The following is a 16,491-nucleotide window of genomic DNA, read 5'->3' on the forward strand; positions in this document are numbered from 1 at the left end:
CAGGGTCGATCAAAAACACCTGTGTGACTGAAGACACTATCTCTAATATACTTTTACCTCATCATATGAACTTTTCTCATATGTTTTTGATTCAGTCCAGTTATATGCTAATTTCATTCTCAATCTGTGGGCAAAATGTAGCTGAGTAAGAATTTCACAAGAGGTGAAGTGTCAAAAAGTCACTGCATTTTCCATCCTGTTTTTGGACCAAACTTCCTTCAAAACATGGCACAAAGAATGGTGTAGACATCTTTTCAATACTAGAAAAGAGAAAAGGTGAGTGATATCCACTAAAGAGAATTATGTTATTACTATTAAGTGGGAAAGATCTCTCAAGATCATTTCATATACTTCCCTGCCTCTAGGTTGCTTCACATTCAATAACCAGAGTTCAATTTGCTTCCTGGGAATCTTGAAATAAAGGTCAAATATTTTCAGTGGCTCCAAAAATACTTGCTGTCATTTCACTCCTTTGAATGAATGTTTGCCCATTATACTGTCATACAAAAAAAGAGTGAGTGAGATTTTTTAAGCAAAAAAGAAAAAGGAGTATTTAGGATTCTTTTAATTAGTAGAGGATATAGAAATAAGAGAAGAGTTATGATAACAGTGGGCTGAAAATGTCCTTTACAAAGGGTAATTTCATTTTTCTGATAACATAAAAAATGGACTAATGAATGAGCATCATTGACATCAATGACGTCAGTGACATACAAAATGTGGGAAAGAGTATTGAATAAAAGATGTGAAGAAACAGAAATAGGAAATAAAAAAAGCTGCTGAGTAAAGTGTTTTTATCTCTCATGCCCTCAGGCAGCTCAGTATCTCCTACTAACCATTGACTTGACTATCATTTACTGGGAAACAATGTTCTCAGTACTATGCTAGACACAAAGAAAAAATGACATGCACATTTAATCATTTCATACTATAATATCATAAAATTGTAATGTTTTGTCTCCACCAACAGTAATTTGTTTGTCTGTTTTTTCATATACACAGGAAGTGGAGATAATGATACATTATTACTATTAATACTTACTAATAATGATTAATGCTCTTGATGTTATTAGTGACAACTAGTTTACATTCACTAAATGCTTACTATATTACAGAGCTGTCCTAAGTTCAGATGTGTAGGCATTGCTGCATTAAACCTATACAATAACTCTCTTACTATCAATACAGAATCTGTGAATTTTGAACGCAAGGATATTCACCAATTTGCCCAGAACCATACTCAGAGAGTAAAGAATCTGCCTGCAATGCCAGAGACCTGGGTTCAATCCCTGGGTTGGGAAGATCCTCTGGAGAAGGGACTAGCTACCCACTCCAGTATTCTTGCCTGGAGAATCCCATGAACAGAGGACCTGGAAGGCTACAGTTCACCGAGGTTGCAAAGAGCTGGACCTGACAGTGTGGCTAACACTTTCACTTTCACTTATACAGATCAGATATAAAATGCTGGGACACTCTAGCTACAGAGGCAATGTTCTGAACAGCTAACTTTTAAGGCGATTTTTTAAAAACACTACCTAGTGAGTAGACAGGAGCAGGAAATGGCAACCCACTCCGAGCACTCTTGCCTGGAAAATCCAATGGATGGCGGAGCCTGGTAGGCTACCTCCATGGGGTCGCAAAGAGTCGGACACGACTGAGCGACTTCACTTTCACTTTTCACTTTCATGCATTGGAGAAGGACATGGCCACCCACTCTAGTGTTCTTGCCTGGAGAAACCCAGGGACAGAGGAGCCTGGTGGGCTGCCATCTATGGGGTCACACAGAGTCGGACACGACTGAAGCGACTTAGCAGCAGCAGCAGCAGTGAGTAGACAAAGTAGCATTTCCCTGTTTTGATTTGTTTCTTTATTGATGAAAAAGTTGCACATCTTTTCTATTTTCACCTTTGCTTCATATTTGTTCTTGTTCAAACCTGTCTATTTATATCCACTGCTCTTTTTTTTAATTGGAGTTGTGGTCTTTTCTCATAATTATTATGTACTAATTACTTATATTTTAATATGTTAACCATTTTCATCATAAACTGCACATTTTTCATCTTAACTATCCTTTATCAATATATGAACTTTTTCATGTGAAAATTTAAATGTACACACAAATAAGTCAAATCTTACATCCTTTTCTATTTTTCAACTGAGAGAGTATTATTGGTATTTACTAAATAATGTATATTTGTAGCTAAAAAGCCAAAATTAAAACTTCATGTAATGGAAAAAATTATAGATCTTAGCACCATCTCTATTCATTCTCATGTAGCCATCCCATGCTAAAGTTATAGTTTATATATATCAGTGTTACTAACTTGGGGAAAAAAGTATTCATTCTGGTATAAAGTATGTCAATTCTTATTTTATCTTCTTTCTTAAGTCAATCTAGCAGCACTATCTATTTTTATGCTTGTAAATTCAAATGGGGTAGGTTTAAGCAATGATAATTTAAACATGAAAAGTAGACTGAAGGAACTTAGGTGCCCTTGGGTCATATAACTAATTAACTGATAACTTCCACAGATTGAAGAAAATCAACTTTATTGGATTTTTGGCTCCTTGATTCCATTGTTTACAACTGTTGTGTCTTCCTTTGCTGCTTTCTCTATATTTAAGTGGAATTAAGGTATATATAAAAATGAATGCCCTTTAAATCCTGGTTTTGAGTCTTGGCCTTAAGATTACAGAGTATGCAAATTATTTATTCTCATTGAGTCACAGTAGCAATAAAATGTAGATCATATCCATTTATTAGGGTTTTGGTGAGAATTAGAAAGAATTATTTCAGTCACTAAGCAATGCCTGTCACATGGTAGTAAGCCAACAATTAGCTTATGCATTTTGCAGTTTTCATCAAGGTATTTGGAGATGCTGGGAGACGTCAACTGTGATCATCATTGTAAATCACAAGTTAGTCATAATTTTTTTACCATGAATCAAAGCATCTAATACTCATCATAGCTCTTTGTGGGAATGGATGTTCATATGTGTCATTTAAGAGAGATAGCTAAAAAATATCCCAAGAATATACTACTAAAACAAGCATAATTTCTTTAGATCAAGTTCAGTTTTACATGATGGTCTTATAACCTCTATATTACTCAGCATTTTGAGCATGGATTAAAAACTACCGGATTAAAACACCATTTATTCTTAAAATATTTATTTAGGTAAGTTAGCAGTATAAGAAAAGGCAGAAGAATTAAAATGTATTGAGCACAAGTAACTGCCCATGTTTCATGCATACAGGTTCATATTGTTGGCATTTAATGTGATGATTTGCTTCATAAAGTCAAACATATATACTAAAACAGAAGACCTATTTTCTAACCGCAGAAGAATTGAAATGTATTGAGCACAAGTAACTGCCCATGTTTCATGCATACAGGTTCATATTGTTGGCATTTAATGTGATGATTTGCTTCACAAAGTCAAACATATATACTAAAACAGAGGACCTATTTTCTAACCATACAATACCCATATTATATTTCACAGGGTTCTATTTAATTGACTATATATTTGGTGTTGAATCATTCACTATAATTATCCTAAATTCAGTTCTGTTACAATTAGAGTAGTCAATATTATCTATTGACCACTTTCCTATTTTATACTTTTTAGGAATGAAAAATAAGTGCATCATCATGAACTGGGCAAATGAGAGCGCCCCGAAAGAATTTGTACTACTAGGCTTTTCAGACAAGCCTTGGCTGCAAAAACCTCTTTTTATGTTACTATTAATATCATACACAACCACCATCTTTGGCAATGTGTCCATCATGATGGTGTGCATTCTGGATCCCAAGCTTCATACTCCCATGTATTTCTTTCTTACTAATCTGTCCATCTTAGATCTCTGTTACACCACAAGCACAGTCCCTCATATGCTGACAAATATTTCTCACAACAAGAAGACCATCAGCTATGCCGGCTGTGTGGCCCAGCTCATCATCTTCCTGGCCCTGGGTGCTACTGAGTGTCTCCTCCTTGCTGTTATGTCCTTTGACAGGTATGTGGCAATTTGCAGACCCCTCCACTATGTTGTCATCATGAACCCTTGGTTCTGCTTGAGAATGATAGCCTTCTCCTGGTTCACTGGCTTCAGCAACTCAGTGCTGCAGTCCTCCTTGACCCTTAACATGCCACGGTGTGGTCATCAAGAGGTGGACCACTTTTTCTGTGAGGTTCCTGCCCTTCTCAAGTTGTCCTGTGCTGACACAAAGCCGATTGTTGCTGAGCTTTTTTTCTTCAGTGTGTTAATTCTGCTGATTCCAGTGACATTGATCCTCATCTCCTATGGCTTCATAGCTCAAGCAGTATTGAGAATCAAATCGGCAGAAGGACGACGAAAAGCTTTTGGGACGTGTGGGTCTCACATGGTTGTAGTCTCTCTCTTTTTTGGAACAGGCATATACATGTATCTACAACCACCTTCTTCCACCTCTAAGGACTGGGGGAAAATTGTTTCCCTCTTCTATGGGATATTCACACCCATGTTGAACCCCCTCATCTATAGCCTTAGAAATAAAGATATGAAGGAGGCCTTTAAGAGGCTGATGCTGTTAATATTTTACCACAAAAAGTAAGAAGTGTTCCATCATGATGAGAATCTTCTGAGTCTTTTTTTCTTTTCAAAATAGTAATAAGGTTCGAACTGATTTTTCTATTTTTCAGGCTTTTACAAGTTTACGGAATTAGGCCAAAAGTTAGAAAATCTTCCTTGCTTCAGGAAGCAATGTTGAAACCATAAGCTATATTTTTCTAAATTAAAAGCTTCTTTGCTTTCTATAAGTTTCCTCAATGCATTTTGTTTCTTGAGGCCAAGCCATACTAATTCCCTCTTGTCAATGCCTATTTAGAACACTTGGATGGTTTACCTTCCCACTTATTCTACATGTTAGAGAACTATCTTGTCTACCACCTTACTTAGGGAGTTCCATATCTTTGTGGCTACATGACTAGCAATCCCAAGACAGAAGTTTTCCCATAGCAAACAAGTCCTCATATGCATTCTTCAGAACTGTTCGAAGCATGTAGTCTGTCCCAAATCTAGTAATAGCTGGCTTTAAACTAGCTAAGTGTGTACATCTCATCCTAGAAACTGCAAATATCAGTTGAATTTTTTAAATAGTTATTTATTTATTTTTCACTGTGCTGAGTCTTTGTTGCTACACACAGGCTTTCTCTTGTTGGGGTGAGTGGGGCCTACACTGCAGTTGCAATGAGAGAACTTCTCTTGTTGTGGAGCACAAGTTCCAGGGCACGTGGGCTTCAGTAGTTGTGGCACACAGGCTTACTTGCTCTGTGGCATATGGGGTCTTCCCAGGTCAGGGATCAAATCAGTGTCCCTTTCATCGCAAGGCGGGTTCTTAACCACTGGGCCATCAGGGAAGCCCTCAGTTGAATTTTATTTCCAACCCTCTTTTTAATTCATCCCTTTATTTCTGATGAATTGCACTTTTTCCCTTTATTCCTTCATTCCCCAAATTCTTGCTTGTCCCAAGCTCTGCACCAAATACACAGGATCTCCCCTAAATTATGATGTTATTTATAAGAATGTTGATTGGAAGTTTTTCTAATATTGATCTGATTAATTCATTCTTTATTTGGGTAGTCACTCAATAAGTATTTATTGATCACTAGGTAGCACTAGACCAGAGAGACACAGTTCCTCTGCTAAAAAATACCCTAGTTCGCAGAGGAAATGACTCTTAAACGCAGATACTTAAATGATTACTTGCAGTTAGCAATGTAAGGGCATAGGTGGGACAACATTTTAGGCAGCAGAGAATAGGTTACAAAACACACAAAAAGAGACTGGAGATGATAACTGAAAAGTTTGGACTTTTTCCAGTTATGAAAGCAGAATACTTAGAGCACAGAAGGTAGCAGTAGCACAAACTATCTAAAAACCTAAGTACAGACTACAGCAGAATATATAATAAGCATGTATTTACTAAATGTGACATTTCAAATAAATGGGTAAGGGAAAAAGCTTAAATATATGGAGTTTAAAATGTTTGTTTAGCACAAAAAGAAAGCAATAAGCATTTAAAGATGCCGTGAACAAATGAATACAACTATATCTCAGTATAGGTGCCTTTTAAAAAATTTCCCAACCAGTTTGTACCACTGCCATATGATAGACATTTCCAACTCAACACAATCAAAAGCTGAACACCTGCTCTTTCCACCACAAAGCCTTCTTCTAAAGCTCACTATTTTAGTAAATGGATTCACTTGTGAATTTGCAAATCAGAAAGCATTAGCCATATCTTAAATCATCCCCTGCATAATTTTCCATATCAAAACCATTGCCAAGACAAATCAGTCATTCCTCTTTTGTACTTCCCCCGCCTCCATTCCTTTCCATCTTCACACTCCTGGTTCCATCCTCTTTTATCTAGACCTACCTTATTACCCAGTCTGTCTTTATGCACTCCTGCCAACTCTGCAACACACTTTAGGAAATACAGCCAGGGTCATCATTTCAATGCAAACATGATCATTCCACTTTTCCTACTTGCACTGGAGATTATCTGTGGCTTTCCATTGCTCATGAGTTAAACATAAATGTTTATTTCCCAGTCATACAGCCGTCTGTCTTGCACTGAGCATTTTTCCTTAAAGCACAGAATATTTGAGCATTCTTATCCTTCCACACCTGGCATGCTGCAGACCATGGGGTCACGAAGAGTCAGACACAACTGAGCAACTGAACTACAACAAATCCTTCTACCTAATTACTAGTTGCTCAGGCCTCATCATTTATTAGAAAATCTTTTTGTGGTCTCCCTGATTTAGTCAAATACCCACAAATTTACTTGCTTACCTTGTACCTCTCATTTATGGCATTTATCCTTTTAAGTGATCATTTGATAAGTGCCTTTACCTACTACTAGACTGTAACAAAGAGTGAAGTTTGGTTTTGCTCACCAAGACATTCACAAAACTTAATTTTGGAGACAAAAATTAAAATATCTGTTGTCAAAACTATTGATAATTTTAGCTAATACCCAAATTTTCATTTATTCTTTTAACAATTTTCAGAGATATAAAACTCTCTGGAGTGAAGAAAATGGTCATATGAAATTCCACGGTGGGATATAAACTTAAATTCTCAAAGGCTAAAGAAATTGAATTTCTCTGTAAAAATGAAAATCTAGTGACTGTCACATATAGTTATTAGTAATCATTTCTCTTTTAAAAATTACATAAATACAGTACTCTATTTTAGTAAAAGCAAACAGTTTTATGGAAGAGAAATCATCCTTTAACATTGTTGGCATATTAGTTTATCCCTCTAGGAATCAAGGTTATAGTTTCTCTTCATGTGCATTATATCTTACTAATATACCTAGGTTTTTATTTATTAAGTGAAAGATTCTTTAAATTCTATAGCACTTTACAGTTTTCAAGATTCACACACATGATTCCATAAAATCCCATAAAACCCTTTTTTCCCTACCCCTATATTGCCCTTCCCACTTTCCTCTCCACACTGATAACCACTAGCCTGTCCTCTGTATCTGTGAGTCTGCTTCTTTTTTGCTATAATCACTAGTTTTTGTGTCTTCTAGGTCCCGCACAGAAGTAATATCATATAGTATTTGCCTTTCTCTGTCTGACCTATTTCACATAAAATAATGCCCTCCAAGTCTATCCATACTGCTGGAGATGGCAAATTTTAATTCTTTTGGCTATATCTCCTCAAGCAAGGGAAATGAAGGCAAAATTTTTAAGAGGGGACTACATCAAACAAAAAAATCCTTTCCACAATAAAGGAAACTATCAACAAAACAAAAAGACTGCCTACTGAATGGGAGGAAATATTTGCAAACAATATATGATAAGAAGTTAATATTCAAAATAGACAAAGAAAGCATAACTCAAAAAATCTGTTTTAAAAAATGGGCAGAGAACCTAAATAGACATTTTCCAAAAAATTCCATACAGAAAACTTACACTCAAAAGATGCTCAAAACCACTAGCCATCAGATAGATGCAAATCAAAACCACAATGAGATATCTCCTCACACCTATCAGAATGGCTATTATCAGATGGACAACAAATAACAAATGTTGGCAAGGATGTGGAAAAAAGGGAACCCTCATGCGCTGTTGTACTAAACCAATGCAAATTGATTTAGCACAGTAGAAAACATATGGAGGTTCCTCGCAATATTAAAAACAGAAAATTAAAAAAAAAAAAAGATTCTAGAGCAAAATACCGTCTCAGAAAGTAAATAGAACTACCATTGATCCAGAAATTCCACTCCTGGGTATTTATCCAGAGGAAAAAAATTACTAATTCAAAAAGATATACGTAAAACTGATTCACTTTGCTGTACAGCAGAAGCTAACACAACATTGGAAATCCAATAAAAGTTAATTTAAAAATTAAAAAATAAAGAAGTACCTCCAAACCACTCTCCCCGCCCCCCAAAAAAGATATATGCACCCTTATGTTCATTTGCAGGTTAATTTACAATAGCCAAGACAGGGAATCAACCTACATGCCCATCAGTAGATGGATAGATAAATAAGATGTGGAATATATATACAATGGGCTATTACTTAGACAAAGAATGAAATATTGCCATTTGTGACAACATAGATGGGCCTAGAGGGTATTATGAGAAGTGAAACAAGTCAGATAGAGAGAGACAGTGTGATTTCACTGACATGTGAAATCTAAAAATAGTACAAATGTACAGACATGACAAAACAGAAACAGAGTCCTAGATACAGAGAACAAATAGGTAGTTGCCAGATGGGAGGGGGTCGGAGGGAGGAAAAAGTAGCTGAGAGAAATTAACAGGCACAAATGTACAGTTACAAAATAAATGCATCATGGGTATAAAATGTACAGTGTGAAGCCTATAGTCAATATCTGTGTAATAGCTTCATATGATGATAGATGGTAACTAGATCTACTGTGGTGATCATTTTGAAATGTATAAAAATATGCTGTGCACCAGGAACTCATTCAATGTTGTAGTTCAATTATACTTCAACAAACAAACTCACAGAAACAGATCAGATTTGTTGTTATTATGGGCAGGGTATGGGGTGGGAGAGAACTGGATAAAAGTGGTCAAAATGTACAAATTTCCTATTATAAGATAAATAAGTTATAGGGATGCAATGCACAACAGGATTAATATAATTAATATTACTGTATGTTATATATGAAAGTCGTTAAGAGAGTAAATCCTCAGAGTTCTCAGCACAAGGAAAAATATTTTTTAATTTCTTTTATTTTGTATCTTTGTGAGATAATGAATGTACACTAAATTTACTAAATTATTTTCATGATATATCATTATGCTATACAACTTAAACTTATATAATGCTCTATGTCAATTATATCTCAATAAAGCTGAAAAAAATTAAAATATAGATGTTAAAATCGGTGGGTTAAAATTTTTTTTTTTAATTTTGAGCTATTCTTTATTTTTTTAATTAAAGGATAATTTCTTTACATAATTTTGTTGTTTTCTGTCAAACCTCAGCATGAATCAGCCATAGGTATACATATATCCCCTCCCTTTTGAACTGCCATACCATCTTCCTCCCCATCCCACCCCTCTAGGTTGTTACAGAGCTCCTGTTTGAGTTTCCTAAGCCATACAGCAAATTCCCATTGGCTGTCTATTTTACATATGGTAACATAAGTTTCCATGTTATTCTTTCCATACATCTCATCCTCTCCTTCCCTGTCCCCATGTCCACAAGTCTATTCTCTATGTTTCTCCACTGCTGCCCTGTAAATAAATTCTTCAGTACCATTTTTCTAGAGTCCATATATGTGCATTATAATACAATATTTATCTTTCTCTTTCTGACTCATTTACTCTATAATAGGTTCCAGGTCCATCCACCTCATCAGAACTGACTCAAATGCGTTCCTTTTTATGGCTGAGTAATATTCCATTGTGTATATGTACCATCATCAAAAATCTACAAACAATAAATGCTGGAGAGGGTGTGGAGAAAAGGGAATGCTCTTGCACTGTTGGTGGGAATCTAAATTGATACAGCCACTATGGAAAACAGTATGGAAGTTCCTTAAAAAACTAGGAATAAAACCACCATATGACCCAGCAATTCCACTGTTAGGCAAATACCCTGAGGAAATCAAAATGGAAAAAGATACACGTATCCCATTGTTCACTGCAGCACTTTTTACAATAGCTAGAACATGGAAGCAACATAGATGTCCATTGGTGGGTTAAAATTTGATCAGGATCAAGATACTTATATAATTTCAGGCCTTTCCCGTCTAGCTACATTTTAATTTCCAAGGAAAAAATATCATAACTTGTCATAGGAGAGACCTGGGAGACATCACCTTAATCAAATGACTGAACTTAACAGCATCAACTTTAAGACAAACCAGCCTCATGTACCTTTCTGTAATGATTGGCTCCTGCGTGGGGAACAAAATAAAGCACATTTTGGAGATAATCAACAAGATTTGAATATAACTTGTGGATTAGGTAATAGTACTGTTATATTGCTATAAAATATCCCAGTTTTGATAAGTGTAGTAGCTATGTAAGAAAATGTGCTATTATGAGTAACTGTACACTGTACTTGGAAAACTATAAGACACTGATGAAAGAAATTGAAGGCAACACAAACAGATGGAAAGATAAACTGTGCTTATGGATTGGAAGAATTAATATTGCTAAAATGACCCTGGGGAAGACATGGCCAGTGCTCACTTCAGGTCCAGCTGTCTCTCCAAACACCCTGGGCACACATAGACTGACAGGGATGAACCCACACAAAGACACACCTCCAAAATTGAGATAGGTAACAGTTTCACATAATTTCACTGAGACAGAGAGAGTTAAACAAAATAAGATGACAAAAGAATATGTTTTAAATGAGAGACCAAGAAACAACAGCCCCTGAAAAAACTCTAATGAAACAGGTAATAATTTACCTGATAAAAAGTTCAAGGCAATAGTAATAAGAATGTTAACTGAACTGGGTAAAAAATAGATCAACACAGTGAGAATTTTACCAATGAACTGGAAAATATGATAAAGGACCAGTCAGAGCTAAAGAATATAGTATGTGAAATGAAAACTTCAGTAGGAGAAATTAATAGCAGATTAAATAATATAGAAGAATGCATATGCCACCTGGAAAAATGAATGCAAATCACCCAATTAGACAGAAAAAAAAATTTTTAAACAGAAAGCCATTTTGTTTGAAATGAGAATAGTTTATAAGAACTCTGGGACAACATCCTGCACATTACCATTCATAATATAGGGATCTCAGAAAAAGGAGAGAGAGAAAGGAGTCAAAAATGTATTCAATAAAATTAGGTCTGAAACCTCCCTGAACCTGAAGAAGGAAACAGGTATTCAGATATAGGAAGCACAGAGATTTCTATTGTAAGATTTCACTCATATGTGGAATCTAAAAAATAAAACAAACAAAACAAAAATAAACTTATAGGTACAAAGAATAAATTAGTGGTTACCAGAAGGGAAGTGTACTGGGACATGAGTAAATTGGGTGAAGGAGGTCAACTGTAAGATGATGAATGGCAAGTAGACTTGTGATGGTGATTACTTTCTAATGTATACAGATGTCAAATTATAATGTTGTACACGTGAAAATTATATAATTGCTTAAAACCACCAATGAAAATCTTGTTTTACCACATATTGGTTTGCCCTTTGTGAGTTATTTCACTAGTATTTCTATAATTCTGGAGCCAAGTTTACTGGCATACTGCAAATAAGCATCAATCTATTACTTCTCTATTACAAATAAGTTTCATTACAGCAAATTTTTGTCTGTAATTTTTTCAGTGTTATATTTGAAGCAACAGAAAAAGTGACTAATACATAGCAGGCACTCAACAAATATTTATTGCTTAAATAAATGAATGAAACACTGAAACATTAATTTCTCCTTGACACATTTTTAATTGTTTAAACCAAGTGTGGAACTTTAACATAGTCAGCATTAGGTCAGGTTAAAGTCTATACTATACCATGCTACTGCGGGAGAAATATTTGAAGACAAGAACTTTTTGTTCCTTAAAAATAATATTAGAAGGTGACTGCCTCTTCTCTCTCTGTGTGGAAATAAAATTATTTGCAGGAATCTCGAGAAATAATATCCTGAGGAAAAAAATAAAAGAAAATTGTATCTTGACCCCCAGAATAATTGTCTTGAATTTTCTCTGTTATCCAAGGAGATTTTCCATGAAATTTTTTAGGTAGATTGAACTTTCTAAGATTCTTAGTCCTAAATTCATTTTTCCTAAATTCATTCAACAAGGAAAATGCCAAAATTTATCATTTCACTTTACTATGGCAAGAAGAAAGAAAGTAGTATACCCATTAGGGAATTTCTATCATGTTTCTTGCCAAGATATTTCCACTGAGGTTTATTACCTGTATGGAGAAAATGTCCCACAGCTTTATATAAAGAGGAAGAACCTTTCCTGAGCAATTATTTTATAGTAAAATGGGTTTTCATATCTAAACATATTTAAGATGCTTCAAATCAAATATACATACAATGTTAAGCACCTACAATAAAAAGTAAATGTACTGAACACAGAGAGAATATACAGTCCTTATCTCCAATTAATCCTGATGGAAAGTATATATAAATGTCAATAAAGGGAAGTACTACTATTGAATATCAACATTGATTTAAAGTAAGTATTATATGTAAGTGACTGTGATCTGTTTAGCTTGATTGATTTATATCATTTTGTACAAGTTTTTGTGCAAAGCTGCATACTAAAAATAAAATGTGTAAGTAAATTGGCACCTTTAGTATTAATAGTATTGAAATGCTCCTATTTTGGAAAAATAAATCTAGAGATACTGTTTGCATTAGTGGTCATTTTCATTAATTTAAATATATGTGTGCTGACATAAAATCTTAAAATCATTAACATCATGTTAAAGCCAAGGGATATGAATAATTTGTGGAAATGAAAGGGAAGAAAATGCAAATCTTATGAGATTTCTTTTGGTGGAGATAAGTACAGTGTTAATATTTGGATACAACCTAAGAAAAATTAATTAGAAGATAGAGACTCCTAATCAACCTAGACACTATATATCATGAAAATAACTAACCAAACATTAAGTATTACTTACAAAAGTGTAGCCACACATATTGGATTGGTTAATTCTAATAGCACAGCAAGGTAGATAAGGGAGATTCCAAATATTTAAGTAGTGCATAAAAGTACATTTGTTAATCATTACAGTGAAATGGATCCAGTTCTCTGATTTCATATCCTACTACACCAGTGCTTTTTCAAATATTTTACCATTGCCTAAAGCAAGTTTTATATTTTATATACTAAGCCCAGTCACACATGTATACATATACTTACACTTGCAATGGAAACAAATATTATAAAATCAATAAAATTGTATATAACTGTTAAATGTGTGATAGATTACAACTCACAGTATGAAAAGCACTAATATATATCATACTGTATTTTTAAGAACTGATACCTTTAATAATCTTATATAGCCAGTCTGTACAATCAATTATTGCCTGTCTTGTTTTTTTAAGTTCTGAACATGTTGCAAGAAATCATTTTCTTTTAGGTGTACATTTCCTTTTATGACAAAATTTTACTTTGGCAAAAGTCATTTTAGGATTTGAGGCATAGGATTAAGGAAAAGCACTATGTCTTATTTCTGTGTAAAGCAGATGAATCCAGCTGGAGCCCAGTGAATTCTGAAATTACCCAGAAATCAGCTCAAAACTTCAATCAGAGAATGATGAAGCTCAACTGAGTAAGGAAGAAGGAAATGAACCCAGGCAGTAAGTCAGCATGGATGGTTCTTGGGAAACAGTCTTCTATTTTGTTATTTTCGCTAATATAAGAGCAATTGTGAGTCCCCCTTTCTCTAATAATTAAACTATGAAAATTTGCTATATTTCATTTCCTAGGTAAAATATCAAGATTTGTTAGTCTTCCTTTTAGGTGTACTACAAAAACATTATTTGGGGCATTTTGTCTCATAATTTTTCATCTTGCAAATATCAAATCACATCACTGGAGTTTCATCACAGAGAAAAATCCCTTCATAACCCATGTTATTTAACTGAATAAATTGACCATCAAGAATATTTAATACTGAAATGCAAATCTTCCCTTTGACTTAAATTCACAAACAAGAGCAACAATCATGAATGCAGGCAATACAAGTACCCCAAAGTTTTTCATTCTCTTGGGCTTCTCTGACCATCCCTGGTTGGAAATGCCACTCTTCACAATAGTGCTTGCTGCTTACATCTGCACACTAGTGGGAAACATCTTGATTATTGTGGTATCCAGGGTAGATCCTCAACTTGACAGCCCCATGTACTTCTTCCTTTCCAACCTCTCCTTCCTGGACCTTTGTTTTACTACAACCACCACCCCTCAACTGCTGCTGAACCTCTGGGGCCCTGATAAGTCTATCACTTATGGAGGCTGTGTGACCCAGTTTTACACGTTTCACTTCCTGGGAGCCACTGAATGCATCCTCTTAGCTGTGATGTCCTTGGATCGTTATGTGGCTATCTGCAAGCCCTTGAGGTACCCAGTTATCATGCAACAGCAACTCTGTATCTTCCTAGTGGTCATGGCATGGCTAAGTGGTTTGGCTAACTCCTTGCTTCAGTCATCCCTCACCATCCAGCTGCCACTTTGTGGCAACAACAAGGTAGATGACTTCCTGTGTGAGGTCCCAGTGATGATCAAGATGTCATGTGCTGACACCACATTCAATGTAGCTATGCTCTCTGTTGTGGGCACTTTCTATTCCCTGGTTCCTTTGTCATTTATTCTTGTCTCCTACGGGTTCATTGTAGCTACAGTGCTCAGAATTCGGTCCTCAGAGGGAAAGAAGAAGGCCTTTAACACATGTAGTTCTCATGTTATTGTTGTATCTCTCTTCTATGGACCAGTAATTAGCATGTATGTGCAACCTTCTTCTACTAGCTCCCAGGATAAGAACAAACTAATGTCCCTTTTCTACAGTTTGGTAACTCCTATGCTTAATCCTTTTATTTATACTTTAAGGAACAAAGACATGAAAAGGGCAATGACGAGGCTTCTTGTCTCATTGTACCACCAAAGAAGAGAATAAACATAGCTAGTTCTGTGTATGAAGCACAAAACTCCATATAGGGCTTGGAAGAGTCCCTGTTCTAAAAGCACTTTTGATTTTACCTCCTCTCAAAATTCTCCCTAAAATGTAGCTTTTTAATATGTAGCTATCATAATAAATAAAATAAACATATGGTACAACATTTTAGATGAAATTTATAAAAATATTAAAATTTATATGTATATAAATTGTGTCTTAGAAAGTATTGAAAGACATGTTCTAAAAATATCTCTATGTGACAAATCTTCCCATGTGTAGGCACATTTGACGCACCTGGTTGTACTTGCTAGAGGGCTGTTTTTCAGCTTTGGCACACATTACAATCCTTAAACTTTTAAGGACTGACTCCTCTACAGACCTCCCATATTAGAATTTTAAGAAATGATGTCCCGAAAATTATCTTTTGAAACTGCCTCAGTTAACTTTGAAGTACATGCAGAATTTGTGAGGACCATCATCGGAAAAACAAATTGAGATATCCATTAGAGACAAAGATCAAAAAGGATCTCAAGTATGGGAAAAGATATAAGCTGACCCTCCCCCTCCAAAATAGGTGACAATTTGCCAAAAGACTGAAGAATTTCAAATGCTCCAAGCTTTAAAAGAAAGTAGTAAATGCATAAGCAGAAAAATTAAAAACACAACCCCTAGCAAACACTAAGGCAAATGCAACAATACCAAATTGAATACCTAGACAATATGGTTTCCTTAAAATTAAATATTCCGTGAAATTCAGCTAAGTACTTCAATCAGTAGTGAAATGCTCATTTATGTGCAATAAAATTTTTCAAAATTGGTTTCCTAAAACTAAATTATACAACAAAGAATTGACAATTGAATTGTTACTGTTGATAACTAAATTATCAGTATGGGTAAGTAAATATTTAAAACTATCTCAAACAAACCAAAAACAAAAAGAAGAAACTATAAGAAATTACCCAAGAAAACATATGATTTAGAGAATAGACACATGAAACCAAATATAAACAACAGGAATGGTAGTTGGATGAAAACGATAGAGGAAAAATAACTAAGTAAATATTCAGAAAATTCCCTGGGAGTGAGAGGTTCCAGCCATATATTAGGCACTCCAGCCCTGGGATCTGACACCAGGAAAATAACCCTCCTTAGCTGGTTTGAAAACCAATGGGGCTCAGATCAGAGCTATAAGAAACCAAGACTCCACTCTTAAAGAGAGCACCCACAGTCACGCTTACTCCTGATCACAGCGCAGAAGCTACAGACTGAAAACTGCATGGGCTCTGGCCAGCTTGCCAGGACTGCACCAGCAAGACCCCAGCCCACACCAGCC

At 35.2% G+C, this 16,491-nt stretch overlaps 2 protein-coding genes across 2 annotated transcripts; both read left to right on the plus strand.

Moving 5' to 3' along the window:
* The first annotated feature begins 3,602 nt into the window (after window positions 1-3,602).
* LOC122429417 (putative olfactory receptor 2B3) lies at window positions 3,603-4,689 on the plus strand. Its single transcript, XM_043449712.1, has one exon. It carries the CDS (start codon window positions 3,636-3,638, stop codon window positions 4,596-4,598), a length of 963 nt encoding a protein of 320 aa, XP_043305647.1. The 5' UTR covers window positions 3,603-3,635; the 3' UTR covers window positions 4,599-4,689.
* Window positions 4,690-14,213: 9,524 nt separating this feature from the next.
* Window positions 14,214-15,158, plus strand: LOC122429413 (olfactory receptor 2B11-like). The gene has a single exon (XM_043449709.1). The coding sequence runs from the start codon at window positions 14,214-14,216 to the stop codon at window positions 15,156-15,158; it is 945 nt and encodes a 314-aa protein (XP_043305644.1).
* The last annotated feature ends 1,333 nt before the right edge of the window (window positions 15,159-16,491 follow it).

The sequence above is a fragment of the Cervus canadensis genome, chromosome 28, assembly GCF_019320065.1.
Source record: "Cervus canadensis isolate Bull #8, Minnesota chromosome 28, ASM1932006v1, whole genome shotgun sequence".
In the NCBI taxonomy this organism is placed as follows: domain Eukaryota; kingdom Metazoa; phylum Chordata; class Mammalia; order Artiodactyla; family Cervidae; genus Cervus; species Cervus canadensis.